This window comes from Macaca nemestrina, chromosome 2 (genome assembly GCF_043159975.1).
Source record: "Macaca nemestrina isolate mMacNem1 chromosome 2, mMacNem.hap1, whole genome shotgun sequence".
In the NCBI taxonomy this organism is placed as follows: domain Eukaryota; kingdom Metazoa; phylum Chordata; class Mammalia; order Primates; family Cercopithecidae; genus Macaca; species Macaca nemestrina.
Window position 1 is genome coordinate 163,588,894 of NC_092126.1, and position 16,468 is coordinate 163,605,361.

At 47.9% G+C, this 16,468-nt stretch overlaps 1 protein-coding gene across 3 annotated transcripts in view; it reads left to right on the top strand.

Moving 5' to 3' along the window:
- Positions 1-15,998, top strand: part of LOC105470326 (G protein-coupled receptor 156) — a 131,460-nt gene extending 115,462 nt beyond the window's left edge. For all 3 annotated transcript variants that reach the window (XM_011722184.3, XM_071092366.1, XM_011722187.3), the window contains 2 exons: positions 6,434-6,592; positions 11,568-15,998. In XM_011722184.3, coding sequence (XP_011720486.2) covers positions 6,434-6,592; positions 11,568-12,920 — 1,512 coding nt within the window. In that variant the 3' untranslated portion in view covers positions 12,921-15,998. The remainder of the gene's footprint in view (positions 1-6,433; positions 6,593-11,567) is intronic.
- The last annotated feature ends 470 nt before the right edge of the window (positions 15,999-16,468 follow it).

The following is a 16,468-nucleotide window of genomic DNA, read 5'->3' on the forward strand; positions in this document are numbered from 1 at the left end:
TTTGCCATCTTCCCATATAGATAGGAGTGCCTGTATGACACCATTTTGAACACGAGAGGTTTTCTCAGAAGCTTCCTTTTTTTTTTTTTTTTTTTTTTTTTTGAGACGGAGTCTCGCTCTGCTGCCCAGGCTGGAGTGCAGTGGCCAGATCTCAGCTCGCTGCAAGCTCCGCCTCCCGGGTTTACGCCATTCTCCTGCCTCAGCCTCCTGAGTAGCTGGGACTACAGGCACCCGCCACCTCGCCCGGCTAGTTTTTTGTATTTTTTAGTAGAGACGGGGTTTCACCGTGTTAGCCAGGATGGTCTCGATCTCCTGACCTCGTGATCCGCCCGTCTCGGCCTCCCAAAGTGCTGGGATTACAGGCTTAAGCCACCGTGCCCGGCCTCAGAAGCTTCTGAGAAAGCTTTTGCTTTCCTGAAAAAGGTGATAAGCATGGCTAATATCACCCCTTTTACCTTCTTCCTGCCTTGAATGTATGTGATTCCTAGAGCTATGGCAGCCCTCTTGTGACCATGAGGAAAAGACTAAGAGAATATAGTTATAATACTAGGAAAATACAGCTCTTTCCATGTAAGACCATAAATTCTGGAGGAAATGATCTATGAAGGGAATCTGCAGTTCACAAGAAGAGGACTACAAATGTCTAAAGATTTAGAGAAGCTGCCTTCCTCTGAAGTAGAAGTGTTTAGAAGATACTGGACTTGTCAATAAAATTCAAAGGATATTGTCTCTTTTTTTTTTTTTTTTTTTTTGAGACGGAGTCTGGCTCTGTCGCCCAGGCTGGAGTGCAGTGGCGCCATCTCGGCTCACTGCAAGCTCCGCCTCCCGGGTTCACGCCATTCTCCTGCCTCAGCCTCCCGAGTAGCTGGGACTACAGGCGCCCACAACCGCGCCCGGCTAATTTTTTGTATTTTTAGTAGAGACGGGGTTTCACTGTGGTCTCGATCTCCTGACCTTGTGATCCGCCCGCCTCGGCCTCCCAAAGTGCTGGGATTACAGGCGTGAGCCACCGCGCCCGGCCTATTGTCTCTTTTTGACTAAAGCAAACCATCATGAAAAAACCCTAATCTTAATAAAATATTGAATAAGAATTAAAAATATGGTATTAAATTTAAAATCCCAATAGAAGCATTAACTGGGCAATTAGACACTACAAAATATTGAATTAGTGAATTACTTTAAGGAAACAGAAAATAAGGAAACAAATGAGAGACTAGATAAGAAAATATGGAAAATGTCCAGGCACGGTGGCTCATGCCTGTGATCCCAGCACTTTGGGAGGCCAAGGCAAGCGGATCACCTGAGGTCAGGAGTTCGAAACCAGCCTGACCAACCTGGTGAAACCCCATCTTTACTAAAAATACAAAAATTAGCTGGGTGTCATGGCATCCACCTGTAATCCCAGCTACTAGGGAGACTGAGGCAGGAGAATCGCCTGAACCCAGGAGGCAGAGGTTACAGTGAACCAAGATCATGCCATTGCACTCCAGCCTGGGCAACAAGAGTGAAAATCTGAGTCAAAAAACAAACAAACAAACAAAACACGAAAAAGAAAAAAAGAAAATATGGAAAACATCTAGGAATACAATTGAGAGCTGATAGGAGTCTCTGAAAGAGAAGAAAATAATTTGGGGCAGAAGTCATTATCAAGGAGCTATCAGAGGAAAGCGTTTCTGAACAAAAAAGGCCTTGCTCAGAAAACGGAATGAATTGGCAATCTCCATGATGACGCCCTGCTTACGGCTCCTCTCTCCACCCTCACTTCTCACCACTGCCCCACTTACATCCTAAGCCTCAGCCACATCACTTCCGCTTTGCCTGGTGTTTGAGTCCTCAGCAGCTAGGACAGTTGTGACATCTGGGTACTCTAATCTACACACAAAAATGCAGGATGAAGTACTGCTTGAAATCTGCCTCCCAGGTTTTCACTAAGCAACAAGCACTTGATTTGTTGAATTGGGAAGGGAAATGGAATGATTATGAGGTACAGGAATTGGGTGGATGGACAGCGCTGGGCTTGCTTTCCTTCTCTCTCTGTCTTTCCCTCCTAGCTTTCTTAAGCTTCCTTTCTCTTATTCTGTCTTTCCTCTTCCATTTTCTCCCTTGTGTTTTTTTTTTCTCCTCTGGAACTAACTGACCATGATGTGAAACTAAAAACTGTATTTTGTAGTCTGTTGTATTTTAGGTTTAGAAGGTAAGTAGTTCTTTTTCAAAATATAAAAGTAACTGAGGTTTGTTAGGTTTCTGTGTGTTCCCCTCTGGCTCAGAGGTCTTTGGTAGAACGATTCTCCCTGTGATACTTGCACTGTGTATTCCTAGAAAAGAGAATTTGGGAAAGTAATTTGAGTAATTTGAGTAAATTTGGGAAAGTGTGTGAGGGGAGCTATCTGGGTAGGGGTTGGGGGTTGCAGCAAGACTGGGTTCCTTCTTGCCAGTGAGTTTTCATATGGGACTGTGATGGGAGGGATTTGTGAAAACAAAGGCACAGATACCCCCAGGGCAGTGAGGCAGCGCCAGAGAGCAAGTGAAATGGATGACATTACTGAGGAGACAAGGGGCCCAAGAAGCCTTCTTTACACAGGCACTCAGGAAATGCCTGAGTGTTTATGCCAAGCACTGAGGTCATCACTAGAAGTCAGCCAGCCACTGCTGTTCTGACCCGAATATGACCCATCCCCCAGCCCTCTGCTCCCTCAGAGAGGCAGGCAGGTCCTGAGGTAGGAGATTGTTTTCTCTCTCCTCTAACCCCCAAAGCATTTCATCTGCTCCTCCCTGAAGATGCCCAGGCCTTTCTAATCTGCCTTGTAATTATCTGTATATGTCCCAGCACCCCTACTAGACCAGTGAGCATTTTAAAGAAAGCTTCTTTCATTTGTTCATGCATCCGTCCATCCATCCATTTATTAACTGCTGGGAACATGCACTTAAACACAGGGCCCGCCTCTAGGTCTAGTGAGGAGCAAACATGAAAGGAATTATAATACATGTGTTAAGAGCCTTGAGAAAGGCCTTTCCCAGCCCATCTGGGAACTCGGTGACACCTTCTCAGAAAATGAGGCTGGGCATGGTAGCTCATGCCTATAATCCCAGCACTTTTCAAGGCTGAGGTGGGTGGATCGCTTGAGCCCAAGAGTTCGAGACCAACCTGGTCAACACAGTGAAACCTGGTCTCTACAAAAAATGCAAAAATTGGCCGGACATGGTGGCTCACGCCTGTAATCCCAGCACTTTGGGAGGCCAAGGTGGGCAGATCACCTGAGGTCAGGAGTTCAAGACCAGCCTGGTCAACATGGTAAAACCCTGTCTCTACTAAAAATACAAAAAATTAGCTGGGCATGGTGGCGGGTGCCTGTAATCCCAGCTACTTGGGAGGCTGAGGCAGGAGAATCGCTTGAACTGGGAGACAGAGGTTGCAGTGAGCCGAGATCGTGCCATTGCACTCCAGCCAGAGACAGAGTGAGACTCTATCTCAAAAAAAAAAAAAAAGGAAAAATTAGCCAGGCATGGTGGTGTTTGCCTCTGGTCCCAGCTACCCAGGAGGCTGAAGTGGGAGGATCACCTGAGCCCAGGAGGTTGAGGCTGCAGTGAGCTGTGATTGTGCCACTGCATTCCAGACAGAGTGAGACCCTGTCTCAAAAAAAAAAAAAAAAAGAAGAAGAGAGGGTGGGAGGGAGGGAGGAAGGAAGGAAGGTGAGGTGTTCGAGCTCAGTCTTGAAGGAAACGTAAGAGTTCATTGAAGAGATGGGGGAAAGTAGGTGGCATTTCTGATGGAATAACATGACCAGAGGCAGGGAGGTGAGAGAGAGAGTAGGGTATGTTTGGAGCACCACAGTCTTTGTTATTTTTGAAGCACAAATGGAAACCAGGGGGAGAATGACAAGACTAGGGAGATGCACACCTGGGGAGCTTCTGAGGCCCTGCTGGACCCTGTTAAAGAGTTGACATTTAGTCGCACCGTATTAGTTTCCCATTGCTACTGTAACAAATTACCATAAGCTTAGTGGCTTAAAATAATACAAATTTATTATCTTAAAATTTTGGAGGTCAGAAATCTGAAATAGGTCTTATTTGGCTAAACTTGAGGTGTCAGGAGGTCTGTATTCCTTCCAGAGACATGAGGGGAGAATCTGTTTCCTTATCTTTTTCAGCTTCTAGAGGCCGCCTGCATTCTTGTGCTTATTGTCCCCTCCTCCACCTTATAAGCCAGCCGGGTTCAAATCTGCCAGAAGAGATTCAGATCTCTCTCTCTCTCGCCCCTGTTTCCATTGTCACATCTCCTTTTCCAACTCTAGCTCTCCTCCCTCCTTCCTATAAGAATTCTTGCAATTACATTGGGCCCACCTGGATAATCCAGAATAATCACGCCTCTTGAAATCCTTAATCACATTTGCAAAGTCCCTTTTGCCACATAAGGTCACATATTCACAGGCTCCAGGAATTAGGATGAGAGTGAACATCTTTGAGACACCACTGTTCACTCTGCCACAGCCCTATAGCCCAGAGGCTCAGAAAACCAGAATCTGCCTGTCCTTCTGGAGGAAGGCAGAGGAGAGGCCCTGAATTGTGAAATTCATAGCTGGATTCCAGAAACCCTGAAGGGTTGAGCCTCAAGGACCAGTATCTTCACAAATGAGGAATGGAGGGCTAGAGTAATCAAGGGGGATCTTGGCTCCACTTGGCCAGTTTAGGGAAAGACCAAAAGCCCTGGGAGGGCCTTTACGCCAGTGCTGAGCTGCTCCTCTGCCAGCCCTGCAGAGAGGCCTCAGGCTGGGAGTGCTGGGGGAGATGAAGGAAAAGCTGTACTGCAGCACTGCCAGGGTCAGTGCAAGGAGAATAACCCTAGGAGGTCTGATTCATCCACCCAAGGCCACAGATGCCCTTGTGGTATTGGCTCCAGTAGCTCCCAAGTAGGGTGGTGAGCTGAGAGCATCCTTTTGTGGGGAGGGAGCCTTCAAGAAGGGCATCTGAGAGGGGAAGTACCAGGCCTGACCCAACACAGGTCACACAAACTCCTGGTGCCATGATGGACTCATGATGAATCAGCAGAGGACCCAAGAGGACTTGGGTGATAATATCAATTTCAATGGCATTGAAATTGATGGCAGAATTCAGAATCCTATCTGAGATTTACAAAATTTGGTTTACACTCCATGGTCAGAGCTTAATAAATGTTTGATGAATGAGTAAAGAAATCCCAGGTTCCCTTTGAGGCTCCCCATAGACACCACAGCATCATTTCTAGAACCAAGGTCCCAGGGTCCCTAGTGTCCATCACTAAGACACTTAGTTATGGGGAGTCCTGAGGGGAAAACAGAGGCCTTCCCCACCGTGGCTTCCTGTGTCACTCACATTACTGGCATTCGGTGGGTCAGCAGTGCCCCACAGACTCAGGCAGAGGCTGCTGTTTCTATGTTCAGCTTCATCCCTGTTCAACTAAACCAGCCCATGCCTCTGCAGAGTGTTCCTCGAGACCTGAAGAGCTTTCCCTGGACTGCCACCGTTAATAGTCTCTCTCTTCATCAACTGAGTGAGGACATGGGCATGGCATGGTGTCCTGCTAACAGCTGTAGTTGTGCTGCTAAGTGGCTGTGTAAGCTTAGACAGCCACACTCCTGAGCCTTTCCTAGTTTGTCAAATAAACTAGATGATGAGCTAGAGCATCCTGACGTGACGAGGGGGCCGCCCTCAAAGGCCCTCCGAGCCTTGATTATTGACTGGGGTTAGAAGTTCACTCAAAGGAACTGAATTTTCAATAGCAGCAAGCACACCATTACTGAACAAATGAAAAATAATTAAATAGCTGCATGCTATTTTGAAAAAGTTTCATTTGAAACATATAGTGTTCAGATTGCTTAACCCCAGGATAGCTGCTAACTCTGGCTTTAGAATGTGCCGGTAGAAGAAACTTCAGCTCTGGTTTTCTTTGATCAGTTTGGCAATGGATAGGCAGATGGGCTAAGGCTGTTCTATTTTATCTACCTGTCCTATTCTTCCTTTGGAGGTTTTTGTTTGTGTTTGTTTTGAGGGTGTTTGGGGTTTTTTGTTTATTTGTTTGCTTGCCTGTTTGTTTTTAAGATTGGGTCTCAGTCTGCCACCCAGGCTGGAGTACAGTAGCACAACAGTAGCTCACTGTAGCCTCAAACTCTTGAGCTCAAGTGATCCTCCCACTTCAGCCTCCTGAGTAGCTGGGATTACAGGAGTGAGCCATTGCACCCAGCCCTTTGGCATTTTAAAAATTATATAACCTTAACATTCCCTATACCTTTTGTCATTACGATCCATGAGCCCTCCAGAGCACAGTGCATTTTAAGGAGAGAATAGCCTGTGCATGTGTGTATCTATGATAGTGTCATTCCTTCGTGTTTATGAGAAAGAGTGAGAGAATGTGTTTCTGGATGTGTAATTAAATAACATGTGTTCTTTTACCTAACAGCTGAAGCAATGGAAGGCATTTGAAGAGGAAAACCAAACAATCAGGCGCATGGCCAAATATTTCAGCACTCCCAGCAAAAACTTCCATACCCAGTATGGTGAGGAAGAGAACTGCCACCTGAAGGGAGGGAAAAGCTCCATGGAGAGGCTCCTCACAGAAGTAAGCTCCGCCCCTGCCTGGAAGATTCCCTGTAAAGGATCCAATCATGTATCGGTGGCCCCTGAGGCTCTTATTGCTAATGTTTTCTTTTCCTTTGATTCTCCCACTTCCCTTAACAGCAAAAGCAAAACCTGACACGCAGCTACTTCATTCAATGGACAGATGTTTAATGAGTCACTCCTATGTGCCAGGCATTGTGCCAATGAACAATGAACAAAAGCATGGTTCCTACCCTCCCAGAGCTCACAGTCTAGTGGAGGAAATAGAGATTCATTCATCAAGCAAACATGTAATTATAAATTGTCATAAGAATTATGAAAGAAAAATCAGAGAGATAAGACAGAATAATGTGCGGTAAGGGCAAGAAAACATAACTTAGACCAGTCAGAAAAGACTCATTGAGCTGAGGGCTGAAGGTTAAGTACAAATTAGCCAGGCAAAGACTACAGGGAAAAGTATTCCAAGCAGAGGGAACAGCATTGTAAAGACCCTGAAATGTGATGGACACGAGCTTCTCTGTGATACATTTTCTCTTTTTTTCTTTTTTCTTTTTCTTTTTTTTTTTTTTTTTTTTTTTTTTTTTTTGAGATGAGGTCTCACTCTGTCGCCCACCCTGGAGTGCACTGGTGCCATATTGGCTCACTGAAACCTCCGCCTCCCAGGTTCAAGCAATTCTCATGCCTCAGCCTCCCAAGTAGCTGGGACTACAGGCATGCACCACCATGCTCAGATAATTTTTGTATTTTTAGTAGAGACGGGGTTTCACCATGTTGCCCAGGTTAGTCTCAAACTCCTGACCTCAAGTGATCCACCTGCCCTGGCCTCCCAGAGTGTTGGGATTACAGGCATGAGCCACCGTGCCTGGCCTAATTTTCTCTTTTTACATAGAGTAGTGTCTTCATGTCCAAGATCTCATGGGATCCTTATTGTCTTTCCTAGGTACTGGCTGCAGATCTCAATCAGCCCATCATCCCAGAAAGTCCAGGCATGTCTACAGACGGGGAAGGGGACTAAACAAGGGCTTCTGAATGTGATTGTAGCAGCAAGGGAGAACTAGGCAGCCCCCCGGGCTTCTTTCTTCTATGTTTGAGCCAGAGTTGGCCCCTCTCCCAGACTTAGGCAGTGTGGTGTAGGCTTGAAGAAAGCACGTGGAAAAGCTTGAGGGCTTCGTTGACTCAGGAAGAAGGCACAGGGCCCAGGGGAATTAGTCAGTATTTTGACACTAACTGAATTACATTCCATATTTTTTTCAGTTTAGAACCTATCTCAGTAGGTGTTATTTGGGAAACTGGGCTTTTTTTTTTTTTTAGGACTGCTACCTAGGTATTAATAGTCACTGATGAGAGGACAGTGTGGTGGGGACCTAAAAAACACAACAGATGAAGGGACTCAGTGCCTCCAGGCACCCACTGTTCATGACCCTCTATGGTTCTGGACCATTTTTGTCCATCAGAGTAACACCTCTCCACTTCTTTACTATTTAGTATTTCAAAGCCAGATTTCTTTCCACCTGGCAAGGGAGTAATATTGCCTTTGATACTCTGTGAAATATTCAAATAAGCATTTTTTTTTTTCCTGGCTACACAGAAGGCCAGAAACTTGGCTAGAACAGCCAGGATAGTTTTCATTCACAGTCAGCTGATGCTGGAACAGCCAAGTGGACTGACTCTTTAGCCTTATGGTAATTTGCAACGTGCTGCTTGTACTTCTCCTGTGCTACCCTGTTTCCCACGCAGGGACTCAGTCTGATCTGCTATATCCAAAAAGATGCATTGAGTCTGCAGAGGAAGCCCTTCAGTGGGCACAGGTGCACAAGTGATAAGAAAATGGCCTCCCCAGCGCATGCTACACCTGGAATGTCTTTCCCAGAACAGGCCTGAGAACCAGCAGCCAGTCCTAGGGCCCGGTGGCAGGTGTCAAGAGGTTCCAGCATCTGCATCCCCAGCTCCAGCACTGCCCGTTAGATAAACATGAGTATCTTTCCTGCCTCAACATGGGCACAGACCTTGACTCTGGCTCACGGTGTGCAGTGCCCTCCTGTGCAGGCCCCCCTCCCCCACTCAGGCCTTCCTCTTACTTTCCCGTGATCTGGGCAACCCATCTTCTCACACTTTCCCCTCTTGCCCCTATAGCCAGGGGTCCCCACCGAAGCTGTTTTGGGCAGCATCTATCACTGACTTCCCTGTCTAAGAGAAGGCCAGCAGATAGAACCTTCCACAAGGCTGAAGTGCTTTCCTCATACACTCTGCAGCCAAGTAAACAAACCGATTACTTTTCTCCCCAAACCATAGAAACAAGAGGCTGATTCCGTGTCTCCTTATGACCTGCCCCCTGTGAAATATGCAGGTGGATGTTTTGCTTCCCTCAATGTGCCAAAAATAATAATTAATAAGCTCATTGAAGTGCAGCTGCCATGGTAGGTCAGATTTCAGTCTCCTAATGGCAGTGCCTCACACCACACCTCTAATTAGTATGCAGCCTTGGTAAAAACAGAGTCCCACTTCTTTTTCTGGAAGAAGGAAATTTTCTGTTTAGGTTGACGTTTCTAAATCTGTCACCAGCCAGCTTCAGATGTTTGGCTTGCTGGGAGAAGAGTATTCTTCCCAACTCCATATTTATAGTATCTTTCGATACTCAAAGGAGTTTATAGATAAGGCACAAAAAGGCGGCACTCAGATTTCACCCGCAGGAGTAGTTGCCATTAGCCAATGGGTCCTTCCTAACTCTGTGAGGCTGTAGAGGCCTCCAGAAGCCCACATGAGAATGCGCACAATGGGCTTCGGGAGGAGAGGCTGGTGGAGGAGGAAGAGAGTTGAGGTCCCCCCATGAGATCCTCAGAGAGATACCTGGCACAGCCCAGGATCACAAACACCTGAGTGTTCCCCTGTTACTCATCCATTCTGCCTCTGGCAAGTCCTTGAGTCATCTGCACTCACCCAGCAACACCCAGACCTCACCACTCTGCCGGTAGAGGGAAGGGAGGAAGGACAGGCACGCATGTGCTCAGCTGGAAGTCCCTTCCACCTTACTCACCAGTCCCTCACTGGCCCTGGACTCTCTTCCGATGGTAAAAGAAGTAGACTCAACCAGGGTGAAACTAGCAATACCAACTATCAGAAAAATCACCTTCCCACTTCTACAAGGGGAGCAGTGCATCTGCTTGGAGAGTTGCTAGTCAGAATATTGGACTATTTTACTTAAGCTACTGCTCCCTTAAAGGATCACTTCTAGGCAACTCTCGCATGTAAACCTGAGATGAAACCACAGGTTCACTCCATAACTAGCAGTCCTAATTAGCAGTTATGGACTGGTATAACTAGGCAATTTGTATTAGTTATCCTAACACAGGGAACATCCTTTTGTTTCTAGTGCATAATAAATGGAGGTCCAAATGCTCATGCCCAGCTCCTAAAGATGATAGTAACAAACAGGCAGCATTTTGGTGTTCAGACAAGCACCTTCTAGAACATTTGCTTACATTATTGCCTTCCCAGAACCCTCGACCCCATGTCATCTGCCCCAAGTCCAGACGTTCCCTGTGAACATCTCCTTCCTGCTCTGCCTTTGAGGATCAGAAGTTTCTAGAGGTGGACACATAGTCTGAGCTCGAGAATCAGCTGCTGCACCACAGAAAGATGTCTGGGCTGCAGTCGCTCCCTGCAACCCACTGCCAATACTCCTCCTCCTGCTTCATGCCCCACAGTCTCGCAGTTAGGATAGGCACACCTCTGCAGCTCTCACCTGCCAGTCCTCTCCGGCACAACTTGTTTACCAGCTAACACCCACGCAGCGAGTAGGCAAGTCAGTAGCAGAACTGCTCCAGCCTCGTTCATCTCCTGGGCTCCATTCTAGGGCTGGTGAATCAAGCTAGCAGGGGCTTAGGCCCAACAGTCCTTTCATTTCTTTGTGATTCTTCAATAGTTCTGATGCTTGCACTCCTTTAGGTCAGTGGTTCCCAACATTTTTGGCACCAGGGACCAGTTCCGTGGAAGACAGTTTTCCACAGACAGTGGCAGGGGGATGGTTTCGGGATGAAACTGTTCCACCTCAGATCATCAGACATTAGCTTCTCATAGGGAGTGTGCAGCCTAGACCCCTCGCATGTGCAGTTCACAATAGGGTTTGCGCTCCTGTGAGAATCTAATGGCGCAGCTGATGTGACGGAAGCTCAGGTGGTAATGCTTCCTCGCCCCCCCGCTCACCTCCTGCTGTGCGGCCTGGTTCCTAACAGCCCATGGACCACTACCGGTCCATGGCCCAGGAGTTGGGGACCCCTACTTTAGGTGAAATCGACAGCTGATATTGCCACATGGCAGCTTTGGCCACTGACTCCCAGGGGTCCAGCCTAGGGAGGTAATAACACCAACCTGAGATTCTCTTTGGCCCTTCTCAGCTCCAATCTTATTTTATCGTCACAGGAATCTCCACCCTTCTCCTTATTCTTCCCATTTTCTAAGCTGTTTAGTAAGAGGCAAAATACTTGTTCCCCTACTTCTTCATCCCCTGGAGATATGCTTCACATTTATCTAAATGTTTGCAAAAGTGTGATAAACTCCGTGGGGCCATTCCAAACATTATTCAGCTCATACCTGCAAAGTGGCCTGACCCTCTCAGTTCTGGGAAAGGTGATAGGGTGCTGCAGTGGCCAGCAGGCACTCAGGCTGTGCCTCCTTGCTCTTCATAAGCAATGCCACACAGTGTGGGGATGTAAGGAGGAGACCAAGATAATGACAATAAATCATGGTTGGCCTTTATTGAGCACCTTTTATGTCAGTTATTGTGCTAAGCACTTTACATGCATCAACTCATTTCACTGGAGGGAGGAACCTCCTCAGAACCTGAGGTCACCAGCCAATACACTGGAAGAACTGAGATTTCAGCCAAGGTTCCTCGAAAGCCACACCTTCTCCACCATGGTGGGCACTATGGAACCCTCGGCGGCATTTTTGTTGATGGTTTTGCTTTTATTTTACAGAAAAATGCTGTGATTGAAAGCCTGCAGGAACAAGTAAACAATGCCAAAGAGAAGCTTGTGAGGCTGATGTCAGCTGAGTGCACCTATGACCTCCCAGAGCAGGCTGCCCCACCTGCCTCTTCCCCGAGCAAGGATGTCCAGGCCGCAGCCTCGGTCCACACCCTGGCAGCTGCTCAGGGGCCTTCGGGTCACCTCTCTGACTTTCGGAATGATCCTGGCATGGCTACCCAGGATTCCCAGTGCACTACAGGGCCCTCCTCACATGCACAAAGCCTTGAGGGGCCTGGGAAGGACACCAGCCTCTCCCCAGGGAAAGAGAAGAAGATATCTGACTCGAAAGACTTTTCTGATCATTTAGACTCAGGTTGTAGCCAGAAGCCATGGACTGAGCAAAGCCTGGGTCCAGAAAGAGGAGATCAAGTCCCCATGGCCCCCAGCCAGAGTCTCCTACCAGGTAGAGGAGGCTCAGATCCCCAGAGACAGAGGCATCTGGAGAACTCAGAGGAGCCCCAGGAGCGGCGGTCACGGGTGAGTTCAGTAATCAGGGAGAAACTTCAGGAGGTCTTACAAGATCTGGGCCTGGGCCCTGAGGCTTCCCTCCCCACCACCCCGTCTTGTCACCAACAAACCTGGAAGAACAGTGCTGCCTTCAGCCCCCAAAAGATGCCCCTCTCCAAGGAGCTGGGCTTTAGCCCTTACATGGTGAGGAGAAGGCGGGCAACTCAGCAGGCCCGCTCACACTTTCCTGGCTCTGCCTCCTCATCTGTGGGGCATCGGGCAAACAGGACTGTTTCTGGCACACACAGCAGGCTACATGTGCAGAATGGGGACAGCCCCAGCCTGGCCCCACAAACTGCTGATGGCAGAACACGAAGACCTTCTTCCAGGAAGCCTTCACTACCTTCAGATCCTCAAGACAGACGAGGTACCCTGGAGCGCAGCAGACAAAGCCAGACAGAGCCCGAGGGGGCTAGAGGGAGCGAAGCAGCCTTTCTTCCCCAGCCTTCTGGTTCTGGCCTGGCCCCAAGTCCTGCTGCCCCATGCCTCTCCAAAGCCTCACCTGACTTGCCTGAACAGTGGCATCTGTGGCCCCCAGTGCCCTCAGGCTGTCCCTCCCTGTCTTCTCGACACAGCTGTTTTGACACTGAGTCCAGCAGCTCAGATGAGTTCTTCTGCCACTGCCACCGGCCCTACTGTGAAATCTGCTTCCAGAGCTCTTCTGACTCTAGTGACAGTGGCACATCAGACACTGACCCTGAGCCTACGGCGGGGCTGGCTTCCTGGGAAAAGCTGTGGGCCTGCTCCAAGCCTATTGTGAACTTCAAAGATGACTTGAAACCCACACTGGTGTGAAAAGCAACAGAGCTGGTCTAGACACAGAGGTCAGTCCAGGAGAAGCTGTACCAAGGCCCACAGGAGGAGAGCCAATTTCTGGTCTTTGGGGAACAGATTAGTGCCCTGCATTTGACCAGCCCATACCATGTTTCAGCTGGGCTCACTGCGTTACTTTGAGCACTTCTTGATCTATAAAAAGAGGGGCATTGCCCGTCCTATTACTACCTCGCAGCCTTACTATAAAAGACTCCAGTTGAGTGACTATGAAAGATACTGACTCCTTGGATAAAAGGTGCTGAATGAACACAGGATTTTCTGTCCAGGTCAGCCTATATTCTATAAAACTCTTCATATATTCAGATGGATGGCTGAATGGACAGGCAGATGGAGAGATGCATGGGAAATTTCTACAGAACCTGAGGTGTGGACTGTGATCCATCAAACTGGCCTTTTGGTGGACAGACCTACGAGGAAGATAAGCCTCCTACATCCTTGGGTCTCCCACTTCTGGAAGGCAGTGGTTTTATTTCTGCTGAATGTTGTGAACAGCACCTCCCTAGATTCCAGCTTCTGGCCAGACCCAGCTCAGAGCGACCCCTACACCACTATTTCTTGTTTGTGTCTTTCCACCATTATGGCACCTTGCCCTTCTCTCTGAGACAGATCTCCACGCGCCCACAGGCTTCCCAGATCTCTCCCCTGGGCTCGGATGTACCTGAGGTCCTGACTGTCCCCACTGTCCCCTTGTCCTGTGGCTCATCCTCTTGATTCACCCAGTGATGCAGTTTTGTACTGTGGGGAGGCACACACCAGCAATTTCTGTTGGGGTATGGGAGAACCTATTGGTCAAGAGGTGCTTTTGGTTCCATTGGGGTTACATGACTACCAACAGACGCATAAACCAAGAAACCAAATGGAGAAATAAAAAGGAAGACATGAGGGACACAAAGACAGGAAAGAAAATAGGATTTGAACATTTCACTTGAGTCCAGCATAGTACTTGGCAATATCATATTTTTGTGATTCCTTTTGATAACCCTGTGAAGTAGACACTCATTTTTACAGACAGGGATTATGAGGCTTAGAGAAATGAGGTAACTTCCCCCAACATCACACTGCTGGACAGAGATGTACATGCAGCTCCTGGGACTCAAGTAGGTGGGTTTTCCCAGGGACACATGGCTTCACTTGTTCTTCTGGGAGTGGCAGGTGACTCTTGGCAGATGAGACAACAAAGCAAGGCTCGTGTAAGAAAGCTGGGATGTGCTCCCCTGCAGTCCAGAATAACAGACCTGAGTCCTCACCTCGGGAAAACGGGCCTCCACTTCCCCACTGCCACACGCCACACTGGCATCTCTCAAGGGAGCTGGGGAGCTGGTGAGGGATGAGTGCCAGGAACTCAGCCACCACCAGAGCCACAGGGAGAGCACAGCTGGGTCCACTGTGCTTGTTGCTGAGCTGGCTGTCATGTCCAGGCTGTCCCGTGCCCCGAGTCCTGTGTGTACATCTGTGGGTGTGCACGATTGCATGAAGGAGTTCAGGCCTTATTAAATATGCTTAGAGGGGGGCATTTGGCTCTAAATATATCATCAATTTATCATAGAGTCTTGGGGGCTACTGACACCCCAGGACTCTCCAGGCACTGAACCATGAGGCCCTCCTGGAAGCACAGCTTCTTCTATCATCTACTTTTAAATAGGAATTTCCTAATTCATTCTGTGTGTGGGTTTGCAGTTTCTTGTGCTGTGTGTGTGCTGTCCAAGTGGTACCGTAATAAAAGAGAAATGACTCCCAAGAGTAGTCTTTTCAGAAATTGTAATCTGGGGCTGGCCAGGAGGGGCCTGGAGAAGGCTGAACCACCCAAAGAAGGGGAACCGGAGAAGCCATCAGAGCTGCTGCCGGGCTACCCTGGGTCCCAGGATACCTTCTACCAAAGTTCCATTTGAACAGATTCTTCTGTGCTCTCCTTAAGAAGCCTCTTATCCCAGAAACACTCCCTCAATGGACAGAGGAAACCCTGGAGACCCTGGACTCTTTCTGCCCCTGGGAGTCCTGTGGCTGGGCTCCCCCTCCTGCAGCTCCCTTCCTCCCAGCATGTCACCACTAACAGCCCACCATTCATTCATGTGGACTCTAAGTCTGGCAGTCCTTCTAGCCTTCTTACTCTGTCTGCTTTTAGACCCTTAGTTCCACCATCCCAGCCCTTCTACATCTCCATCCTTCTGTTTAGAATATTTTTCCCCACTTTGTGCCCTTGTGAATTATTCATCCTTTAAGGCTCAGGTGGAGCATACATTCTTTCTTCAGCCTTTCCCAGCCATCCCCAAAGAAAGTTGATTGATCCCCTAGTTAAATAAGGAAGGATGGGCTGGACACGTTGGCTTACGTCTGTAATCCCAGCACTTTGGGAGGCCGAGGCAGCCAGATAACAAGGTCAGGATTTCAAGACCAGCCTGGCCAACATGGTGAAACCCTGTCTCTACTAAAAATACAAAAATTAGCCGGGCATGGTGGCACGTACCTGTAATCCCAGCTACTCAGGAGTCTGAGGGAGGAGAATTGCTTGAACCAGGAGACAGAGGTTGTAGTAAGCTGAGATTGTGCCACTGCACTCAAGCCTGGATGACAGAGCAAGACTCCGTTTCAACTCAAGCCTGGATGACAGAGCAAGACTCCGTTTCGAGAAGAAAGAAAGAAGAGAGAGAGAGAAAAAGAAGGAAGGCTGTCTCAGGGTCTGTATTTTGGACTCAACTGTATAGAGGCTTCTGTTATCCATTTGACCTAGAATGACTTTGTAACCCTTGCAAGACCTGATTGAAATTTATCATTTTGTTCAAAAGCAATGTGCAAACACCATAACTTTGCTCAACAAAATGTTGCCACCAAATGTATCATTTACTCTGCATCACCCTTACCTTTCCCCACCTCCTTTCCTAAATCTTTTACCCAAGATCAGCTAATCCAGTGATGGAGTCCTTAAAAGGGCTGAATGTGCCATGACTTTTGGCATACTCTTTGTTGTTCTGCTCTTGAAGAAAGGGCAGTAAATTGTGCAAAGGAATCCTGGAGAAGTAAACACTGCCTCTGCTACTGTCATCTGGGCTATACATGTCTCTGTTGGTCCTAAGGCATACCATGGAGCCAGGCCTGATTCTAACCCCAGCATATGTCCTCTGCTGTTGAAAATCTTGGAATTGGAGGTCTCCATCCTGATCCCAATGTCTTTCCCTGTCCTGGCCTGCCCCAGACTCTCTCCTTAAGAATCAACTTGGCCTTTTTAGAGTTTATAGAGGAGAAAAAAAGCATCAGAGACAGGAGGCCTGTTTTTAAAGAACGATATCACTTTGAAAAAGGAAAAGAGAAAAGTCAATGCAAGTTCTATAAAATATCTTCTGTATCTATGTTTATCGTATTGTCTTTACATGTGTCTCCTCCACAGATTCCAAGCTCTTGAAAGCATTGAGCATGTCTTCTCCATCTTCGTTCTCCTCTAGAGTAGCCATTAGAGATCTTTGCACAAAGTATACACTCAACAAATGCTTGATGGGTGGATTTCTGGGTAGATA